This window comes from Coregonus lavaretus (genome assembly GCF_964263955.1).
Source record: "Coregonus lavaretus genome assembly, chromosome: 33".
In the NCBI taxonomy this organism is placed as follows: domain Eukaryota; kingdom Metazoa; phylum Chordata; class Actinopteri; order Salmoniformes; family Salmonidae; genus Coregonus; species Coregonus lavaretus.
In genome coordinates, this window is record NC_140020.1 from 27125732 (window position 1) to 27148414 (window position 22683).

Genomic DNA, 22683 nt, shown 5'->3' on the forward strand with positions numbered 1-22683 from the left:
ACCTAGCTCTAATCCTTGTGGATTTGATGACAGCTGTTGAGTTTGATCAAAGTGCAGTCCGATCAATACACATCAAGATTACCCGGGGAGGCTGTCAACAACAGGCCGCAAAACCCCACTGCTCTAGGCAGAGACCCGCACAGATAGGTTACAGCAACATGAGCTGATGATTGTCTGCCACAGCAATAGTGAAACGAGAAGTGCCCACTATGAAATAACTAATCCTCTCTCTCTCTCTCTCTCTCTCTCTCTCTCTCTCTCTCTCTCATCTCTCTCTCTCTCTCTCTCTCTCTCTCTCTCTCTCTCTCTCTCCTCTCTCTCTCTCTCACTCTCTCTCTCTCTCTCTCTCTCTCTCTCTCTCTCTCTCTCTCTCTCTCTCTCTCTCTCTCTCATCTCTCTCTCTCTCTCTCTCTCTCTCTCTCCTCTCTCTCTCTCTCTCTCTCTCTCTCTCTCTCTCTCTCTCTCTCTCTCTCTCTCTCTCTCTCTCTCTCTCTCTCTCTCTCTCTCTCTCTCTCTCTCTCTCTCTCTCTCTCTGTGTGTGTAGGTTCCTTTGTGTGACTCTACCATGGACCACATCCTCTGTTTCCTGCTGGTCCTGGGAACCACAGTGATGATGGCCCATGCATGCCCCAAGTACTGTGTCTGCCAGAACCTATCCGAGTCCCTGGGGACCCTGTGCCCCTCCAAAGGCCTGCTCTTCGTCCCGTTGGACCTTGACCGGCGCACTGTGGAGCTCCGGCTGGGTGGCAACTACATCCTCCGCATCACCCAGCAGGACTTTGCCAACATGACTGACCTGGTGGACCTGACGCTCAGCCGCAACACCATCAGCTACATCCAACCCTTCTCCTTCGGGGACCTGGAGACCCTGCGTTCCTTACACCTGGACAACAACCGCCTCATGGAGCTGGGTCCGGATGATCTACGGGGCCTGGTTAACCTGCAGCACCTTATCCTCAACAACAACCAGCTGGGACGCATCTCAGACCGGACCTTCAAAGACCTGGCCCCCTCCCTGGAGGATCTGGATCTGTCCTACAACAACCTGAGGAACCTGCCCTGGGAGTCAGTCAAGCAGATGGTCTCCCTCCACCAGTTGAGTCTTGATCATAACCTCCTGGACTTTATTCCTGAGGGGACCTTTACTGATCTAGAAAGGTTGGCTCGCCTTGATCTCACCTCCAACCGGCTGCAGAAGCTGCCCCCAGACCCCATCTTCGCCAGGGCCCAGGATTCGATGCTGTTGACCACACCCTACACCCCTCAGCTGTCCCTTAGCATCGGGGGAAACCCCCTGCACTGTAACTGCGAGGTGCTGTGGCTGCGGCGGCTGGAGAGGGACAACGACCTGGAGACCTGCGCTTCCCCTCCCAGCCTGAAAGGGCGCTACTTCTGGAATGTGAGGGAGGAGGAGTTTGTGTGCGAGCCGCCACTCATCACTCAGCACACCCACAGGATGCTGGTGCTGGAGGGCCAGACGGCCAGCCTGAAGTGCGAGGCCGTCGGAGACCCCACCCCCACCATCCACTGGATGGCCCCCGATGACCATCTCCTTGGCAACTCATCCCGTACTGCTGTCTACCGCAACGGCACCCTGGAAATCCTCATTACCACCTCCAAGGACTACGGTACCTTCACCTGCATCGCGGCCAACGTGGCCGGAGAGTCCACCGCCTCCGTGGAGCTTTCAATCATCCAGCTGCCCCACCTCAACAATGGCACCAGTCAGGCCTCGCAGCCCAAGTCCCGCCTCTCGGACATCACAGGCACCACCAGGATCAGCAAGGGGGTTCCCAAGAGCCCATCTGAGAAAGTGGTCACTGTGTCAGAGGTGACGGCCATTTCAGCTCTGGTTAAGTGGACAGTCAGCAAGGCAGCGCCCAAGGTGAAGATGTTTCAGCTCCAGTACAACTGTTCCGACGACGAAGTCCTCATCTACAGGTAACAAAGCCAGACTTTTTTTAAACGTTTCATACATTTTCAAATGAGAAGGTACACCGATAGTTTTGATCTATGAGGTAACAAAATAACAAGTTGTGATACACTGTATGGAGGAGACACTCAATACAAGTGTTGCTTTAACACTCCAGTTGACTTGTTTTGTTTGCCTGAAAATAATTTGTCTCTCAGCTTTCACAAAAGATAGATGGATGGTGCCAAACAGTAAACGATGCCTTTTACAGTAAACAAAATGCACAGTATCAATAACACTGCCACGTTTTCAGAACTAGCAGCCTTTCAAACCCAGTTTTCCATAATAATTTAGCTAATGGTGTTGTTGATCCTAAGTGATCCATCCATCATCCGTTGCTTTTGTCTGTCCGTTGAATTGTTTGACAGCGAAACAACTCACTATCCAATTTTACACTGCCTTTTTTCGCTAAGCGCTGCGTGGCGCTTGGCCCCCTTATGCTTAGTAGGCCATAAGCAAGAGAATTTAATCCCTAAACTCAATGGGTGGATATTCTGTCAATCCATTATAGCAGCTATTTGATGAGGCTGAACATGTATTACTGGAAGCTGATATATAGTACAGTAGCACATCTCCAAATGACTGTGAAACCAGCCAGAAAGGAAATTCAATTACTTAATGCCATTTAAATCAGTTACTCTGTTAAAACCTTGAGAAAGTCAGATAATTTCAGCTGTAGCCTCAAGAGATGTAATCCTTTCGTTACATATTATATTTGAGTTCTCTGTCGTCAGTTGTTTCAGTCATTGCCACTACAGTTTATTATAGCTTTTTAGCTTAGAACATTACTTATTTCAGTGGAATTGGAAAGTAGATTATAAATTGGCATTATAACAGTGATGATTAGAATGATAGTTTAAGTTTTGCTACCTATAGTCAATGTAATAAAACATTTTTAGAATTGGAGGGAATGGCAGCTGTTTTACAGGCTCCTGACCAATTGTGCAATTTTGTGTATTTGTTTTGCGCTGATCTTAACTTTTTTGGTACATAATGTTTCCGCCATTGTTTCCTATGACCGAAAAGAGCTTCTGGACATCAGAACAGCTATCACTAACCTTGATTTGGATGAGGACTTCTACTTCAATGAGTAGGAGGCAAAAGACATATTGATTATCCCGGACCAGGCCCTAATCCCTGACACTCAAAGGAGGTGAAGACGGCGCTATAGAGGTCGCTATTAACCTCCCGAGTGGCGCAGTGGTCTAAGGCACTGCATCGCAGTGCTAGCTGTGCCACTAGAGATCCTGGTTCGAATCCAGGCTCTGGAGCCGGCCGTGACCGGGAGACCCATGGGGTGGTGCACAATTGGTCCACGGTAGGGGAGGGAATGGCTGGCAGGGATGTAGCTCAGTTGGTAGAGCATGGCGTTTGCAATGCCACGGTTATGGGTTCGATTCCCACGGGGGGCCAGTATGAAAAAAACAAATAATGTATGCACTCACTAACTGTAAGTCTCTCTGGATAAGAGCGTCTGCTAAATGACTAAAATGTCGGTGCGCGGGCACCCTGGTGATACTATGGTGGAGAATGAAAAAATTGCCTCTACACGTGCAATCGCTGGAGAATAAACTGGGCAAGCTCAGTTCGAGACTATCCTATCAATGGGACGTTAAGAATTGTAATATACTATGCTTCTCGAAGTCTTGGCTGGACATGGATAATATAAATCTAGCTGGTTTTTCTATGCATTGGCAGGACAGAATGGCAGAGTCCGGTAAGATCAGGGGGGTGGTCTGGTATGTGTCTCTTTATTAACAACTGCTGATGCGCAATCAGGAAGTCTTGAGGTTCTGCTCGCCCGAGTTAGGATACCTCGTGATAAGCTGTAGACGATACTATTTACCAAGAAAGTTTTCATCTGTATTTTTCGTAGCTGTCTATTTAACACCACAAACCGATGCTGGCACTAAGACCACACTCAACGAGCTGTATAGGGCCATATGCAATCAAGAAAAATCCTAATCCAGAGGCGGCGCTCCTAGTGGCCGGTGATTTTAATACAGGAAAACTGAAATCTGTTTTACCTAATTTCTACCAGCATGTCACCTGTGCAACTAGAGGGATAAATACTAGATCACCGTTACTCCACACACAGAGATGCATACAAAGCTCTCCACCACCCTCCATTTGGAAAATTGGACCATAACTCTATCCTCCTGATTCCTGCTTACAAGCTAAAACTCAAACAGGAAGTACCAGTGACGCGCTCAACATGGAAGAGGTACGATGAAGCGGACACTAAGCATCAGGACTGTTTCGCTAGCACAGACTGGAATATGTTCCTGGATTCATCCGATGCCATTGAGGAGTTTACCACATAAGTCACTGGCTTCATTAATAAGTGCATTGACAATGTTGTCCCCACAGTGACCATACGTACATATCCCAACCAGAAACCATGGATTACAGGCAACATCCGCACTGAGCTAAAGGCTCGAGCTGCCGCTTTCAAGGACCAGGACACTAATCCGGATGGCAGGGCTTGCAAACTATCATGGATTACAAAGTGAATCCCAGCCGTGAGCTGCCCAGTGTAGCGAAGCCTACAAGACAAGCTAAATGCCTACTTTGCTCGCTTCGAGGCAAGCAACACTGAACCATGCGTGAGAGCACCAGCTGTCCCGGATGACTGTACGATCACGCTTTCCGTAGAGACAGGTTAATATTCACAAGGCCGCAGGGCCAGATGGATTACCAGGACGCGTACTCAGAGCATGCGCTGACCAGCTGGCAAGTGTCTTCACTGACATTTTCAACCTCTCTATGACCCAGTCTGTAATACCTACATGTTTCAAGCAAACCACCATAGTCCCTGTGCCTAAGAACACCAAGGTAACCTGTCTAAATGACTACCACCCCGTAGCACTCACATCTGTAGCTATGAAATTCTTTGAAATGTTGGTCATGGCTCACATCAACACAATCATCCCAGAAACGCTGGACCCACTCCAATTCGCATACCACCCCAACAGATCCCCAGATGACACAAGGGGACACGGAGGGCTGAACACGCCCCCATTCACATAGACAGAGCTGTAGTGGAGCGGGTCAAGAGATTCAAGTTCCTCACTGTCCACATCACTAAGGACCTTTCATGGTCCAAACACACCAACACAGTCGTGAAGGGGGCATGACAACACCTCATCCCCCTCAGGAGGTTGAATTGATTTGGCATGGGCCCTCAGATCGTCAAAAAGTTCTACAGCTGCACCATTGAGAGCATCTTGATGGGCTGCATCACCGCTTGGTATGGCAACTGCTCGGCATCCAACCTCAAGGCGCTACAGAGGGTAATGCTTATGGCCTAGTACATCACTGGGGCCTAACTCCCTGCCATCCAGGACCTCTATACTAGGCAGTGTCAGACAACAACCTTAAAAATGGTCAAACACTCCAGCCACCCAAGTCATAGACTGTTCTCTCTGCTACCACACGGCAAGTGGTACTGGAGTCTGGGACCAAAAGGCACCTGAACAGCTTCTACCCCCAAGCCATAAGACTGCTGAACAGTTAATCAAATGGCTACACAGACAATACATTGACCCCCATTATTATGTATACATCTTAATTGTTTTGCACATACTCCCTTGAACTGTCTCTATACTCACTCACTAGACTCTACCCACACACTCACACATACTACACTGACACTCCAACACACACACATACACACACACACTACATACACTCACACAGACAAAACACACACAGATGCATATTGACGCCGTACACGCACACACATACACTCACACATACATATTTTCACACTACACATACGCTGCTGCTACTCTGTTTATTATATATTGCCTAGTCACTTATACCCCTACCCACATGTACATACTGTATTACCTCAAATACCTCAACTACGTCATACCCCTGCACATTTACTCGGTACTGGTACTCCTTGTATATAGCCTCGTTGATGTTTTTATTGTGTTACTATTCATTTTTTTATTTAGCAAATATTTGTCTACTTTTTAACTCTGCATCGTTGTGAATGTGCTTGTAAGTAAGCATTTCACTGTAAAGTCTACACCTGTTGTATTCGGCGCATGTGACCAATAATATTTGATTTGATTTTGACAACAGCAAGTGAGAAAACCAGTCCTTCTTACTCATCAACACAAATCTCTGACACGGTGAAAATAATACATGTTTTCTCTTTTCTCTGCCAAACCTGAATCATCAAGGGATACAAGATGTAGAGTTGATGCAGGGCTTGGAGGAGAATCAAACAGTATATTGATTTACAATATGGTTAGCGCAAGATAGAAATAATATATACCCAGAGGATGTATTATGATGAATATGTTAAGCGCATTATCTTTATCCATCAGGACTTTAGAGGCAGATATAGAAGCCAGGGAAGGTGCTATACACTCTTAGACAAAAAGGTGCTATCTAGAACCTAAAAGGGTTCCATAGTAGAACCCTTTGAAGAACCTTTGGTTCTAGGTAGAACCCTTTTGGGTTCAATGTAGGACCCTTTCCACAGACGGTTCTACATTGAACCAAAAGTGTTCTACGTGGGACGAAAATTGGTTCTCACTGGAACCAAAAAGTGTTTCCTATGGCCTCTATACTCAACTGGCAGACCGCGGACCGGATCCAGAACCAGAACGGGGTCAATATGGACCGCAGATATCCCCCCCCAATAACTTCAACCCCTGGTATCATATAAACACACATATGACATGGAATAATGCATAGAATTGCAGGAAATGAGCTTTAAAACAGCTAAATAAATCTCTGCCCCATGCAAAATGTGTAGAATTGCGGGAGATTAGATTTAAAACTGCAACATTTTCTCTCCGCCAACAAGAGGGGTGTGAACAGTTTGGGGTCGCATGGGTTGCGAGTTGGGGGTTTGTTACCATGCCGATAAATTACATTATCCATCCGGACCTTTGCCACCTAGTAAATTTGTGTGACCGGACCTTCACAAATAGTATGGGGACAGCCAAAGAACCCTTTTGGAACCCTTTTTTCTAATACTGTACATGGACATAGAAACAGTTATGTGTCAGACAGGGACCTTCAGTAATATTTCAGTTGAATTGCATTGAGGCCCCCCCATATAATGGTAACATTTTCGCATGCCATGTGATTTCATGCCTATGCATCTCCTCGGCTTGGCAATGTGCTTCAGAAATGATAGCAAGCTCCTGGGGCCACTATTATCGGCTATTAGCTGTAGTCGAGGAGAGTGGTGTGGATCCACGCTCCACTCCTCACGCATCACAGAGAAACATGTACTTTGATTAGTACTCTCTGTGAGAAATGGTTTATGTGCCTCGTGCAATGTAGTACTCAACATCATGTAATGTCAAGATAATTGTCTCCACTCTTTTTACTGTATGTTATGTCAGCATTAGCCTATACACAGAAAGAGGGATCTTGCCCATCTAGAGCCTTTCCCTGGACCCATTTTATATTTGTATCTGTTGAACTTGAACCTATCCTTAGGCCAATACATTAATACTTGACAATGAGGTCTTTAAAATGTGTCCGATTTGGGTACGAGTGAACGGATAACTTCCTGTGTCAGTCATAACGTAATGAAATATTCAGGCAGATCATGATGTTTAGAGAGTTTTTTTCAGGGAGGGAGATGGGATCTGCAATTGCATTTTAATGGTGCATTTCAGACAGAAATCAGAGGTAGAGATGGATACATTCATCTTTTTAACAGTTATGATGAATACCTTTCTAACGAATGGCTGCTGGCTAAGGACGCTGCTGGGACATCTGCAGTGTTTACCTTTTGATCTTTACTTCAATTGTTGTTTGATCTGGCTTTGGAATGTAGCGTTTTACTGGCGTCTTGGTTTTGTCTTCGCCCAACGTTTTTCATTCAGCTTTTCGCGTCAGACCTTTTTTTTTACACCCCTTTTCTCCCCAATTTCGTGAAATCCAATTGGTAGTTACGGTCTTGTCCCATCGCTGCAACTCCCGTATGGACTCGGGAGAGGCGAAGGTCGATTGCCACGCATCCTCTGAAAAATGACCCCGCTAAGCCGCATTGCTTCTTGACATACTGCTCACTTAACCCGGAAGCCAGCCGCACCAATGTGTCGGAGGAAACACCGTACAACTGGTGACCGAAGTCAGCGTGCATTCGCCCTGGCCCGCCACAAGGAGTTGCTAGAGAGCGATGGGACAAGGACATCCCGGCCGGCCAAACCATCCCCTAACCGGACGACGCTGGGCCAATTGTGCGCCGCAACATGGGTCTCCCGTTCGCGGCCATCTACGACACAGACTGGGATCGAACGCGGGTCTGTAGTGACACCTCTAGCACTGCCTTAGACTGCTGCGCCACTCGGGAGGCCCGCTTCAGACATTTTTATCTGCTCCACCACGCACCTGTCTGGTAAGGTTGAACGCCTCCTCTCCTACTCAGCCTCCTGACAAAAGCTTCTCCCAAGTGGGTGTGACACCTTCTCCCATTGCCTGCTGCACTGCTGCTTGAATCCCACCCAGAGATCTGGGCCCCGTCTGCCCTGGCCTGTGTCTCCCTGTCTGGCACAGATACCGCCCCCCCCCCCACACTCTCCCCTCTCTCCCGAGCTTTCGCTCGCTCGCATCCAGCACATACAGTGTATTTGGAAATTATTCAGACCCGTTAACCTTTTCAACATTTTGTTACGATACAGCCTTATTCTAAAATGGATTAAATAGTTTTTGTTTCTTCTTCTCATCAATCTACATATAGTACCCTATAATGACAAAGCAAAAACAGGTTTTTAGAAATTTTAGCAAATGTATTAAAAATAGAAAACGGAAATATGACATTTACATAAGTACTCAGACCCTTTACTCAGTACTTTGTTGAAGCACCTTTGGCAGCGATTACAGCCTCAACTCTTCTTGGGGATGACGCTACAAGCTTGGCACACCTGTATTTGGGGAGTTTCTCCCATTCCTCTGTGTAGATCCTCTCAAGCTTTTTCAGGTTGGATGGGGAGCATCGCTGCACAGCTATTTTCAGGTCTGTCCAGAGATGTTCGATCTGGTTCAAGTCCGGGCTCTGGCTGGGCCTCTCAAGGACATCCAGAGACTTGTTCCGAAGCCACTCCTGCATTGTCTTGGCTGTGTGCTTAGGGTTGTTGTCCTTTTGGAAGATGAACCTTCACCCCAGTCTGAGGTCCTGAGTGCTCTAGAGCAGGTTTTCATCAAGGATCTCTCTGTACTTTGCTCTGTTCATCTTTCCCTTGATCCTGACTAGTCTCCCAGTCCCTGCCGCTGAAAAACATCCCCACACCATGATGCTTCCACCACCATGCTTCATCGTAGGGACGGTGCCAGGATTCTTCCATTTACATTTACATTTTACATTTTAGTCATTTAGCAGACGCTCTTATCCAGAGCGACTTACAATATTTTGTTTGTTTGTTTGTTTGTTTATACTGGCCCCCCGTGAAACAAACCCACAACCCTGGCGTTGCAAACGCCATGCTCTACCAACTGAGCTACATCCCTGCCGGCCATTCCCTCCCCTACCCTGGACAACGCTGGGCCAATTGTGCGCCGCCCCATGGGTCTGTCCCCAAACAATTTGATTTGCTGGTTCCAGACGTGACGCTTGACATTCAGGCCAAAGAGTTCAATCTTCGTTTCATCAGACCAGAGAATCTTGTTTCTCATGGTCTGAGAGTCCTTTAGGTGCCTTTTGTCAAACTCCAATTGGGCTGTCATGTGCCTTTTACTGAGGAGTGGCTTCTGTCTGGCCACTCTACCATAAAGGCCTGATTGGTGGAGTGCTGCAGAGATGGTTGTCCTTCTGGAAGGTTCTCCCATCTCCACAGAGGAACTCTAGAGCTCTGTCAGAGTGACCATCGAGTTCTTGGCCACCTCCCTGACCAAGGCCCTTCCACACCGATTGCTCAGTTTGGCCGGGCGACCAGCTCTAGGAAGAGTCTTGTTGGTTCCAAACTTCTTCCATTTCAGAATGATGGAGGCCACTGTGTTCTTGGGGACCTTCAATGCTGCAGAATTTTTTTGGTACCCTTTCCCAGATCTGTGCCTTGACACGATCCTGTCTCGGAGCTCTACGGACAATTCCTTTGACCTCATTGCTTGGTTTTTGCTCTGATATGCACTGTCAACTGTGGGACCTTATATAGACAGGTGTTTGTCTTTCCAAATCATGTCGTCCAATCAATTGAATTTACCACAGGTGGACGCCAATCAAGTTGTAGAAACATCTCAAGGATGATCAATGGAAACAGGATACACCTGAGCTCAATTTCGAGTCTCATAGCAAAAGGTCTGAATACTTATGTAAGTAAGGTATTTCTGTTATAAACATTTTATACATTTGCTAAAGTTTCTAAAAACCTGTTTTCACTTTGTCATTATGGGGTATTGTGTCTAGATTGATGAGGGGGAAACATAATTTAACCCATTTTTGAATAAGGCTGTAACAAAATGTGGAAAAAGTCAATGGGTCTGAATACTTTCCAAATGCACTGTGCATACACACACACCGCAGACTTTGAACTGATCTGAATTTGATGTAGGCTAATTAACTTGTGAGTCTTATTATGTGAGCTTTACTCAGAAACGCTTTAATTAACTAACATAGGCCTACTATTGATTTATTTTATCTCAGACTTTTATTGCCTACTGGACTCAGAGAGCTACTCTCTCACGTTATTTTGTTGGGGCGATTGACTCTTTGAACTTACAATGGCTAGCCCCAAGCTATTTTACTTTTTTCTTCTGCTTTGTGCTATTTGCTCCATGACTCCTGCACACTATGTTGACTATGAGCTTGCTCGTTTACCTGACCGTGGGACAGACAATGTTTGTTACCCACACTCGCGACTCTGAGACTCTATCGGTTGCACAGACTCTTGGCCTCCCATCCTATTCTAACCCCCTCTCGCCAGGCTTTGTATTCATGCTACCTGATGAAATTACTGTACACTGATCTTGTTGCCATCTGATGCACATTCAAATATCATACAAAATCAGCTCTCCCAGTCCTCTGCTGTGCCATGATTATATTGCTGCTGATGATATCTGAAAATTTGCATGTACACCCTGGGCCGTCTACTGTTGCTAGCCCCAATTCTGACTTGTGCTCTGATGATTTCTGCTTCACTGATTTCTGCTCTCGTAAAAGCCTGGGTTTTCTGCACGTTAACACTAGAATTCTTATTATCTCAAATTGATCAATTGAAAGTGTGGGTTCACAGCTCCAATGTAAATGTGTTGTTCATTACTGAGACATGGTTAAGAAAGAGTATTCTGAACACTGATGTTAACCTTTCTGGTTATACATTTTTTTTGGCAAGACAGATCTTCCAAAGGTGGTGGAGTGGCAATCTTTACCAAGGAACACCTTCAGTGCTCGGTTGTCTCCACCAAGTCTGTCCCCAAACAATTTGATTTGCTGGTTTTAAGCATTAAGCTTTCAAATAGCTCTTTGTTGACTTTTGCTGGGTGTTATCGTCCACGATCAACACCGGCTCCCTCCTGGCCCCTTACACTAAGTCTGAATCTGTCCTGCTAGGTGACCTAAACTGGGACATGCTTAAACCACCTGACCATGTCTTAAAACAATGGGACTCCCTAAATCTATTTCATATCATTACCAATCCCACAAGGTATGACTCCAAACAGAATTAAAAACAGGTTCAGCCCCTGGTTCGACCGTGATCTGGCAGAGTCACCCCACCTCAAGAACACCATTTGGCGAAAGGCTCGGCACACAAATACTCAGGCTGACTGGCTGTCATCCAGGCAAATTATAAATAAGTGTACTCAGGCTATCCGGAAAGCCAAAGTTAATTGCTTTAAGGAACAGTGTTCTCTCTGTGGGTCTAACCCCAAGATGTTCTGGAAAACAGTGAAAGACCTGGAGAATAAACCCTCCTCCTCACAGCTGCCCATGTCTCTTAATGTTGATGATCTGGTTGTTACTGACAAGGAACGTATGGATGAGCTCTTTAATCACCACTTCATTAAGTCAGGATTCATATTTGACTCAGCCATGCCTCCTTGCCCATCCAACACTTTCTCATCTCCCAGCCCTTCTAATGTGACTAGCCCTGATGCTCCTCCCTCTTTCCCCCCTGCCCCACTACACAGCTTCTCCCTGCAGGCTGTCACTGAGTCTGAGGTGCTGAAGGAGCTCCTTAAACTTGATGGTTTAGATACTTTCTTCTTTAAGGTTGCAGCCTCTATCATCGCTGAGCCTCTCTCTCCTCTCTGGGGAGGTTCCCAGTGCTTGGAAGGCAGCCACGGTGCGTCCTTTATTTAAAGGGGAGATCAACCTGATCCTAACTGTTATAGGCTGATTTCTATCTTGTCCTGTTTATCAAAATTGTTGGAAAATCATGTCAATAATCAACTGACTGGCTTTCTTGATCTATAGTCTATAGTATTCTCTCTGGTATGCAATCTGGTTTCCGCTCAGGTTCTGGATGTGTCACTGCAACCTTAAAGGTCCTAAATGATGTCACCACTGCCCTTGATTCTAAGCAATGTTGTGCTGCTATTTTTATTGACTTGGCCAAAGCTTTTGATACAGTAGACCATTCCATTCTTGTGGGTCTAAGGAGCATTGGTGTCTCTGAGGGGTATTTGGCCTGGTTTGCTAACTACCTCTCTCAAAGAGTGCAATGTGTAATGTCAGAACATCTCCTGTCTCAGCCACTGCCTGTCACCAAGAGAGTACATCAACAACATAGCTCAGGCAGCAGGAAGCTCTTCTCATCCATTGATATGCAGATGATACAGTCTTATACTCAGCTGGCCCATTCCCAGATGTTGTGTTAAACACTCAACAACAAAGCTTTCTCAGTGTCCAATAAGTTTTCTCTGCCCTATACCTTGCTCTGAGCACCTCCTAAACATAGACGACCCCCCCCCCCCCCCCTCCCCTCCCATAGTAATCGCTCCTCTTTCAACCCCAGCTGCCAAACTAACCCTGATTCAGATGACCATCCTACCCATGCTAGATTATGGAGATGTAATTTATAGATCGGCAGGTAAGGATGCTCTTGAGCGGCTAGATGTTCTTTACCATTCGGCCATCAGATTTGCCACCAATTATCCTTATAGGACACATCACTGCACTCTATATCAAATCAAATGTATTTAGAAAGCCCTTTTTACATCAGCAGATGTCACAAAGTGCTTATACAGCGACCCAGCCTAAAACCCAAAACAGCAAGCAATGCAATGTAGAAGCACTCTATACTCCTCTGTAAACTGGCAATCTCTGTATACCCGGCTCAAGACCCACTGGTTGATGCTTATTTATAAAACCCTCTTAGGCCTCACTCCCCCCTATCTGAGATACCTACTGCAACTCTCATCCTCCACATACAACACCCGTTCTGCCAGTCACATTCTGTTAAAGGTTCCCAAAGCACATACATCCCTGGGTCGCTCCTCTTTTCAGTGCGCTGCAGGTAGCGACTGGAACGAGCTGCAAAAAACACTCAAACTGGACAGTTTTATCTCCATCTCTACATTCAAAGACTCAATCATGGACACTATTACTGACACTTGTGGCTGCTTTGAGTGATGTACTGTTATCTTTACCCTTTTGCCCTTCGTGCTGTTGTCTGTGCCTAACAATGTTTGTACCATGTTTGTGCTGCTAACATGTTGTGCTGCTGCCATGTTGTGTTGCTACTGTGTTGTTGTCATGTTGTGTTGTTGTCTTAGGTCTCTCTTTATGTAGTGTAGTGGTGTCTATGTTGTCGTGATGTGTGTTTTGTCCTATATTTTTATTTTATTTTTGTGTGTGTTTTTTTCAGCCCCCGTCCCCTCAGGAGGCTGTTTCCCTCTTGGTAGGCCGTCACTGTAAATACGAATTTGTTATTTATTAACTTGCCTAGTTAAATAAAGGTGAAATAAATAAAATTAGGTTTGGATTTAGGAAGTCCATTGTGAACATTTTGTGTATTGATGGGCTCATAGCAGTATTCTCTTACATTTGAATAGCCTAAGGGACCCTATGTCACGCCCTGGCTCTGGGGACACTGTTATGTTGAGCCAGGGTGTGTAATTCTATGTTTGGATTTCTATGTTGGCCTGAGTGACTCCCAATCAGAGGCAACGAGTGTCAGCTGGTTGTCTCTGATTGGGAGCCATATTTAGCTGTCTGTCTTTCACTTTGTGTTTGTGGTTTCTTGTTCCGTGTTGGTTCGTGTTGTAACCAGGGACGTCACGTTTTCGTTTTGTTCGTGTGTTCATTCATTTAATAAAATGTTCGCATTCAACGCTGCGCCTTGGTCCTCCTCTGTAGATGATGATCGTGACACCCTCCCCTTGTACTTGAAAAAAAATGACAATACCCTCCCCCTTCATTGAATTAACTAAAAACAATGATTACGACCACAGTGACAAATTAGGCCTACCTCATTATTACAATCAGGGGGTGAAAAAAAATCTGCTTTATAATAGAGCATTGCATGTACCTATCGTTGTATTTGCGGGTCCCAGAAAAATTGGTTTTATAAACACATTTAATGCAATTCTAGTCATTTAACATGACTGAAGACCTAAGCAGAATTTATTTTCTAATACCAACGTTTTTCTGAGCTAACAGTCAGCGGGCCAGAACTGTGACGAGGTGAAATTAAGCAGTCAGGCGCAGGAGGTAAAATACCGAAGTCCAGAGTTTAATGTGTTCACATATATCAAACGCCCCAAGCGTCAAAAGGAACAAGCTCAAAGGAAAACATCCACCTTGGTATAAATACAATGTTGAGTAGCTCAACCGAGCTAACATGCTCTCACAATAAACAATCACTCACAAGGGGAACAGAGGGAACACTTATACACATACTAATTAGGGGAATGAGCACCAGGTGTGTGTGATTGACAAGACATGACAAGTGGAGTGATGAGAATGAGATCGGCAGTAGCTAGTACTCCGGTGACGACGAATGCCGAAGCCTGCCCGAACAAGGAGGAGGGGCAGCCTCGGTGGACATCGTGACAAGAACATAATATCATAGCAGCCCAATTCATACACATACGGTTAGTACATAATCAATTCAATTAAAAATAACATAATAATTTAGATAAAATCACAAATGTTCACAGAACGGGACCACCGAGTGCTGAAGCGCGTAAAAAATAGTTTGTCCTGCAACACTCACTACCGAGTTCCAAACTGCCTCTGGAAGCAACGTCAGCACAAGATCTGTTCGCCGGGAGCTTCATGAAATGGGTTTCCATGGCCGAGCAGCTGCACACAAGCCTAAGATCACCATGCGCAATGCCAAGCGTAGGCTGGAGTGGTGTATTGCTTACCGCCATTGGACTCTGGAGCAGTGGAAACCCATTCTCTGGAGTGATGAATCACACTTCACCATCTGTCAGTTCAACGGACTAATCTGGGTTTGGCGGATGCCAGGAGAACGCTACCTGACTCAATGCATAGTGCCAACTATAAAGTTTGGTGGAGGAGGAATAATGGTATGGGGCTGATTTTCATGGTTCGGACTAGGCCCCTTAGTTCCAGTGAAGGGAAGTCTTAATGCTACAGCTTACAATGACATTCTAGATTATTCTGTGCTTCCAACTTTGTGGCAACAGTTTGGAGAAGGCCCCTTCTTGTTTCACCATGACAATGCCCCCATGCACAAAGGTCCATACAGAAATGGTTTGTCGAGATTGGTGTGGAAGAACTTGACTGACCTGCACAGTGCCCTGACCTCAACCCCATCGACCACCTTTGGGATGAATTGGAAAGCCGACTGCGAGCCAGGCCTAATCACCCAACATCAGTGCCCAACCTCACTAATGCTCTTGTGGCTGAATTGAAGCAGGTCCCCGCAGCAATATTCCAACATCGAGTGAAAAGCCTTCCCAGAAGAGTGGAGGCTGTTATAGCACTAAATGGGGGACCAACTCCATATTAATGCCCATGATTTTGGAATGAGATGTTTGACGAGCAGGTGTCCACATACTTTTGTTCATGTCGTGTATTTAATGAGTGGTGACAATATTAGAGGAATTGGACGACAAATCTATGGATAGCCCATAATTTCGTCTGTCAAACAGGTAGGCCTACATTTTATTTCTTAAATAGGAAGAAATAGCCTCCAATACAAAGCCCTCTAGTTGTTAGTTAATTTGAGTTAAAATGAAGACTGTTTAAATGAATTACTCGAATTAGCCTAATTTCAGCACCATGTGCTTCCACCTCCCGATTGATGATTGAGTGTGATGAATATGAGCCCTGAGCCGATGGCGGCAACACATTTGGGGACTGTGGCACAGGCTGGTGTATGAGGAAAGTACCAAAACCCCTTGATAGGGGAGGCGCATGCAAGCAGATGGGGAAAGTTGGCTAGGATAGAATAAATTATGTATGAAAACCTGCAAAATGGTGAATCAGGGGAAAAAATGCACTACCCTACCAGGGAAAGAATGCAGTACTCTACCCTGTGTCCAATAAAAATCCACACAACCCTCCCCAAAGCAAAAAAAAAAAAGGTTACACCCCCCTCACCTATTTTGGACCTCCCCTCCACCCCCAGTAATTTTCAAACTGTCCTAAGTAATTCCAAAAAGAGAGTTTACAAGTTTTATGCTTATATATTCATTGTAGAGATAACAAATGCAAAACAACACAAAACAAACCAGTAACGCAAACCTTGAGCATAAGCTAACCCTCCAGTTGCATTATTTTAAACTCCCAACTTCAATGTTTGCAGTTTTTTTGTTGTTGTTGCATTCATCTATTATAGTTAGAATAGCGGGATGTTTTATTGCAAGATATACACTCAAGGGTATGGACACAGACACTGGCGAGAGTCACGGCTCATTTAATCTCCCCGCTACTGCTAGAGTACAATACAGTACAGCAGCATCTCCCAAGAAATGCCCTAGCAGGGAGTGCAGAGCCCATTAGGGATTTTTGCCTATAAAAGCATAATCAAATTTCCCAGCACCCTGACGATTAGGCTGAATCAATGGAGCAAGAGACCCATTTGACATGACCATGTCTGTATTTGTCCAGAGAGAGGCTGCCTTAAGAAATCAATGAGAAGAATGAGCTATGCTTTTGAAACATGAGTCACCGAGTTTCTAAACCCAGAGGTGCAACATCTCAAGACTTCCGGGAACGCTTGCGAAACAGACCAAACAGACCAGGCCGGGGTTTGGGAAGTCAATGAGAGAAGTGAACAATTCTTCCTTAGTTGTTCATTTGAAAAACTCTAAAGGCACAACCTAGATTCAAGCCATGGTGTTAACTAGTTGAACTTGTTATTACTCCAACCTCGTGAATGTGACAAACTGACACATTTACATTTTCGTCAAAAACTACTTTATATCGAAGGAGTGCCTTTGATTTGACGGCCTGCACAAGCGCAGTTCGGCGCGAGATGACCGTTAGACCCGATGATATGTTTCTACGCATGAGATTAGATAGCCAACATTGCCATGACATCGCCTACAAGTGTGATCTGGGATTTCTATTGGAAAAGCAGTTTTAGCCTATCTTCATACTATACTGTCCTTGCCTGAGTCTTCTACATTCCATCTGGGGTTGGGGGGATGAGCCATGAAATACTTTTATGATTGTTGAGTGGGAGAAATGCTTTAGCCTGAAGTAATGATTTGTTTGTTTGTTTTCACTGGGTCTATTTCTTGCCAAGGAGGAAGTGCGTTGAAACTGTAACTGACAATACTTGTAAACTCTGGGAGGAAGAAGGTAACTGTGGCTCCCCTCTCCTTCACTTCCCAGAAGCAATGTTTAGGGACTATCCCTCTCCTTCTCTTTCTCTGATTAATGTTATGGCCTCATTGCCCTCTCCTTCTTGCGACACCTGGTGTTGTAGGTGTCCTGGAGGTTAGGCAGTGTGCACCCAATGGTGTGTTCGGCTGAGCGTATATTAGGACGAGCAATGTCTGAGTGGCATTGACTAGAATACAGCAGAATACAGTATATACATATGAAATGAGTAAAATAGTATGTAAACATTATTAAAGTGACCAGTGTTCCATTATTAAAGTGACCAGTGATTCCATATCTATGTACATAGGGCAGCAGGGTTGAGTAACCGGGTGGTAGCTGGCTAGTGACAGTGACTAAGTTCAGGGCAGGGTAACTGGTGGAGGCCGGCCAGTGATGGCTATTTAACAGTCTGATGGCCTTGAGATAGAATCTGTTTCTCTCGGTCCCAGCTTTGATGCACCTGTACTGACCTCGCCTTCTGGATGATAGCGGGGTGAACAGGCCGTGGCTCGGGTGGTTTATGTTTTTGATGATCTTTTTGGCCTTCCTGTGACACCGGGTGCTGTAGGTGTCCTGGAGTGGAGGCAGTGTGCGCCCCCTGGAGAGCCCTGTGGTTGTGGGTTGTGCAGTTGCCGTACCAGGCGGTGATACAGCCCGACAGGATGCTCTCAATGGTGAATCTGTAAAAGTTTGTGAGGGTCTTAGGAGCCAAGCCGAATTTCTTCAGCCTCCTGTTGCTCCTTCTTCACCACACTGTCTGTGTGGGTGGACCATTTCAGCCAATTTCTCCACGGCGGCCCTGTTGATAATTATTGGTCATTTGCCTGCAGGAAAGGGCTACAGAGTCGCTGTCGTGCCTTCTTCACCACAGTGTCCATGTGGTTTGACAATTTCAGCCAATTTCTCCACGACGGCCCCGTTGATGATTATACATTCACATCCAAAAGCATTGCCACCATTGATAAATATGAGCAAAAAATACTGTATAAAATAAATAATACAAATACTGAGCTAAATTGTATGCTCCAAAATATTAGAAAATCACATTATTTTATACTAATACAATTGCTCAGAGATAAATATTTGTAATAAAAAAAATCTCAAACATATGTGTCAGGATTATTGCCACCCCTGTTTTCAATACTTTGTGCACCCTCCCCTTGCAAATATAACGGCACTTAGACTTTCTCTATAATGTTTTATGAGATTGAAGAACACATTGAGAGGGAGAGACCATTCCTCCATACAAAATATTTTCAGATCCTTGATATCTTTCGGTCTGTGCTTATGCCCTCTTTAATTCAAGCCACAGGTTTTCAATGGGGTCAAAGTCCGGAGACTGAGATGGCCATTGCAAAATATTGATTTTGTGGTCAATTAATCATTTCTTTGTGGATTTTGATGTATGTTTGGGGTCATTGTCTTGCTGGAAGATCCACTTACAGCCAAGTTTCAGCCTCCTGGCAGAGGCAACCAAGTTGTTGGCTAAAATGTCCTGGTACTTGGTAGAGTTCATGATGCCATTGACCTTAACAAGGGCCCCAGGACCAGTGGAAGCAAACCAGCCCCATAACATCAAAGATCCACCACCATATCTTACAGTAGGTATGAGGTTCTTTTCTGCAAATGCGTCCTTCTTTTGAGGCCAAACCTACCAGTGCGTGGCCAAAGAGCTCTATTTTCGTCACATCTGACCAAAGCACCCGGTTCCAATCCAATGTCAATGCTGTTGATCAAACTCCAGGCATTTACATTTGTTGGTTGCTCTCAATAAATGCTTGTTTTATGGCCTAGAACAAACATATCAATGGTAAAAGAATAAGAACACAACACAGGATGTTTAAGGAAATATACTGAACATTTTAAATAAATGTGTAAAAAACTAGCTTACTAACATTTACAATTGTGGGAGTAGTGATTAAGAAATAGCGAGAAAACTGTTTGTAAATGCTTTGTTATAAATGATTTATTACGGACCGTTAAAATAAAGTGTTACTCCAGCATTTTACATTGGTGTTAATGGCCAGCATTTTACATGGGTGTGCATGGCCAGCATATAAACATGGGTGTGCATGGCCAGATACTGTGACTGAATAACTGATGTTGTCGAGCAATTGACAGGATGTTACCAGCTCCGAGCCAGTTCCCTGGACATTATATTCTCCGACATGTTACGTCTGCCAGTCCCTCCAGGATTCCTTTTTTTGTTGTTGTGATAGTTGTGTGCCAAAATTCAGACATTTTGCTAGGCAATTTGCAATGATTTTGTCAAATTTGTCACAAAAATGCGCTGAGTGGGGGAAGGTTGTTGATTTAACCATTTTGTGCGGTAAAAGTGTGGTGATTGGTTCAAATTGCAAGCCCTCTTTTTGTGGTGCGGTGATCGGACAGTTTTACACAGGAATATTGTGATGATTTCGCTGTTTTATGCGGTAATAGTGAGGTGATTGGTCAAATTTGCAAGTCCTCGTATAATAGGTGTATATGTCTTTAGGGAGTATAAGACCCCCCTGTGGACAGGTGAGATGGTCTCATCCATTACTGTTTTATAAGGCTACCTGTCTCTCGCCTCAGAGACTCCATCTTCTGAATGTAAGAAAGCGCTTGCAGCCGCTTGAGCAACATAGGTATCTGAGGCTCTCGCTGTTACACAAGGCTTTCAATCTTCTCTCTTTCACTCTTTTTTCACTCTTCCTCTGTGTTCTGGTTATTTATTTCAATTCAATTTCAATTTAAGGGCTTTATTGGCATGGGAAACGTGTGTTAACATTGCCAAAGCAAGTGAAGTAGATAGTAAACAAAAGTGAAATAAACAATAAATATTAACAGTAAACATTACACTCAGAAGTTTCAAAAGAATAAAGACATTTCAAATGTCATATTATGTATATATACAGTGTTGTAACAATGTGCAAATAGTTAAAGTACAAATGGGAAAATAAATAAACATAAATATGGGTTGTATTTACAATGGTGTTTGTTCTTCACTGGTTGCCCTTTTCTTGTGGCAACAGGTCACAAATCTTGCAGCTGTGATGGCACACTGTGGTTTTTATTTATTTCTCTCTCATCTCCATGGCTCAGATATGGGATGGAGCGTCTGTTTGCTGCAGCAGGACAGACGGCTTAAAGAGATAAAGCCAATTACAGCTGGCTGTCTGGTAGACTAGAACATCAACCACAAATAGACAACACTTGACATCTCCTCGGGAATGAACATAGGAACACGGAAGCCCTCTTTTTCTTTTAGTGGAAATTACCTTATAAAGAACAATCAAACACTTTTCTTTTCATTGTATTGATATTAAGTGTATGGTGTTCAAGAAAGACGCATGTTGATAGCATTATCCCTCCAAATCAATTCAGTTTTATCAAATCTACTAGGTTTTCACAGCTGACATTTCCAGGTTTTCACGGATGTCAAACTATGATTATGCTGACTCATCTGTAATTACCATGCGTGTTTAACACTTCCTCTGTGTTTCTATAGGATGATCCCGGCCTCCAGCAAAGCCTTCCTGGTGACCAACCTGGTGTCGGGGACCAAGTACGACCTGTGTGTCTTGGCCGCCTGGGACGACACCGCCACCACCCTGACTGCCACCAACGTGGTGGGCTGTGCCCAGTTCTTCACCCGCGACGACTACACCCAGTGCCAGTCTCTCCACAGCCAGTTCCTGGGGGGCACCATGATCCTGGTGGTGGGTGGCATCATCGTGGCAACGCTACTCGTCTTCATCGTTATCCTGATGTTGCGCTACAAGGCCACCGACAATGAGGGGGGTGGCACGGGGGGGATCGGCAAGCTGACCAGCGTTAGTGACACTCACTCACAGACCAATGGGGGCCGGCTGGGACAGAACGGCGTGCCCCTGCCCTTGTCCAAACCCAAGGCCAAAGTGACCCTCCAGGACGAGGTGGTGGAGTTTAAATGTGGATCCCTCCAGAGCAGCCTCACCTCCTCCTCTTCCTCGTCAGGGGGCTCGATGGCCGGGGGTGACTCTCACAGCCCCAACAGCACCCTGGCCAACATGTGGAGGCAGGCGGCCCCCTCCAAGCCCCGGGCCAACCTGGACCACCTGCTGGGGGCCTTCAACTCCCTAGAGCTCCGGGGGGGCCAGGGCAGGGATAGGGGAGACCTGGGGGAGCCATCCTCCAGCAGTAGCACTCTGGTGGCGGGCGGCGATAGGCCCCCCACAGACAGGGAGCCCCTGCTGGGCCGGACAATGGACTCGCGGCTCAGCCGGGTGCTCATGCTGCCTCTGGACTCCAAGCCAAAAAGGAGCCAGTCGTTTGACATGGGGCACTGTATGGATACAAACCGACAAACAGAGAAAGCGACGGCCTCCAGCGCCTCCACGGCCACCACGCCGGTGTGCAGCTACCCCCGGCGCATCAGCAGCATCTGGACTAAGAGGAGCCTGTCTGTGAACGGCATGCTGCTGCAGTGTGACGAGGAGGGTGATATGGGGGGGAGCAAGGGGACCTTGGAGAGCCAAGAGTGGGTCATGGAGAGTACTGTCTAGGAGTGATGATGACAGACTTCTTCTAAAACACTGCCCCAGCCAGGTGGCAATACGCCTCAGTTCTGATAGACCCACCGGTGAGTGGAGAAGTCCCTGCTTTCTCCCTCCCTCCTTGTTTGCATGGAATTAATTCATGTTAATCTATTGTGGATCCTCCATTGTTGTGACAGATAAGTAAAGCTCAAATCACGGATCTCGAACCCCCAAGTGGGTAAATCGGCTAACGACGCTCTGTGGACCAAGATGATTCGTGGAGTGAGGTTGTTTTTTGTTTTTATGTGTGTGTACTCTACATGGGGAGGGGGGGGACACACAGTAATGGTCAACCACAAACTACAAGTAAGTCATGCAATGAAACCTAGTGGATTGTGCAATCTGTGAGTGGTATGGAGTCACATGGAAACTCAGAAATTGGAAGCAGGCCTGTTGTTCATAAGGAGGGCCTTAGTTTCTCAGACACAAGGAAC

At 45.6% G+C, this 22683-nt stretch overlaps 1 protein-coding gene across 1 annotated transcript; it reads left to right on the top strand.

The window, feature by feature from the left end:
- Window positions 1-550: 550 nt before the first annotated feature.
- On the top strand, window positions 551-22216 carry LOC311108293 (leucine-rich repeat and fibronectin type-III domain-containing protein 2-like; the record flags this gene model as incomplete). Its single annotated transcript, XM_084150921.1, has 2 exons — window positions 551-1941; window positions 21181-22216. Exons 1-2 carry the CDS (start codon window positions 566-568, stop codon window positions 22214-22216), a joined length of 2412 nt encoding a protein of 803 aa, XP_084007047.1. The 5' UTR covers window positions 551-565.
- Window positions 22217-22683: the final 467 nt, after the last annotated feature.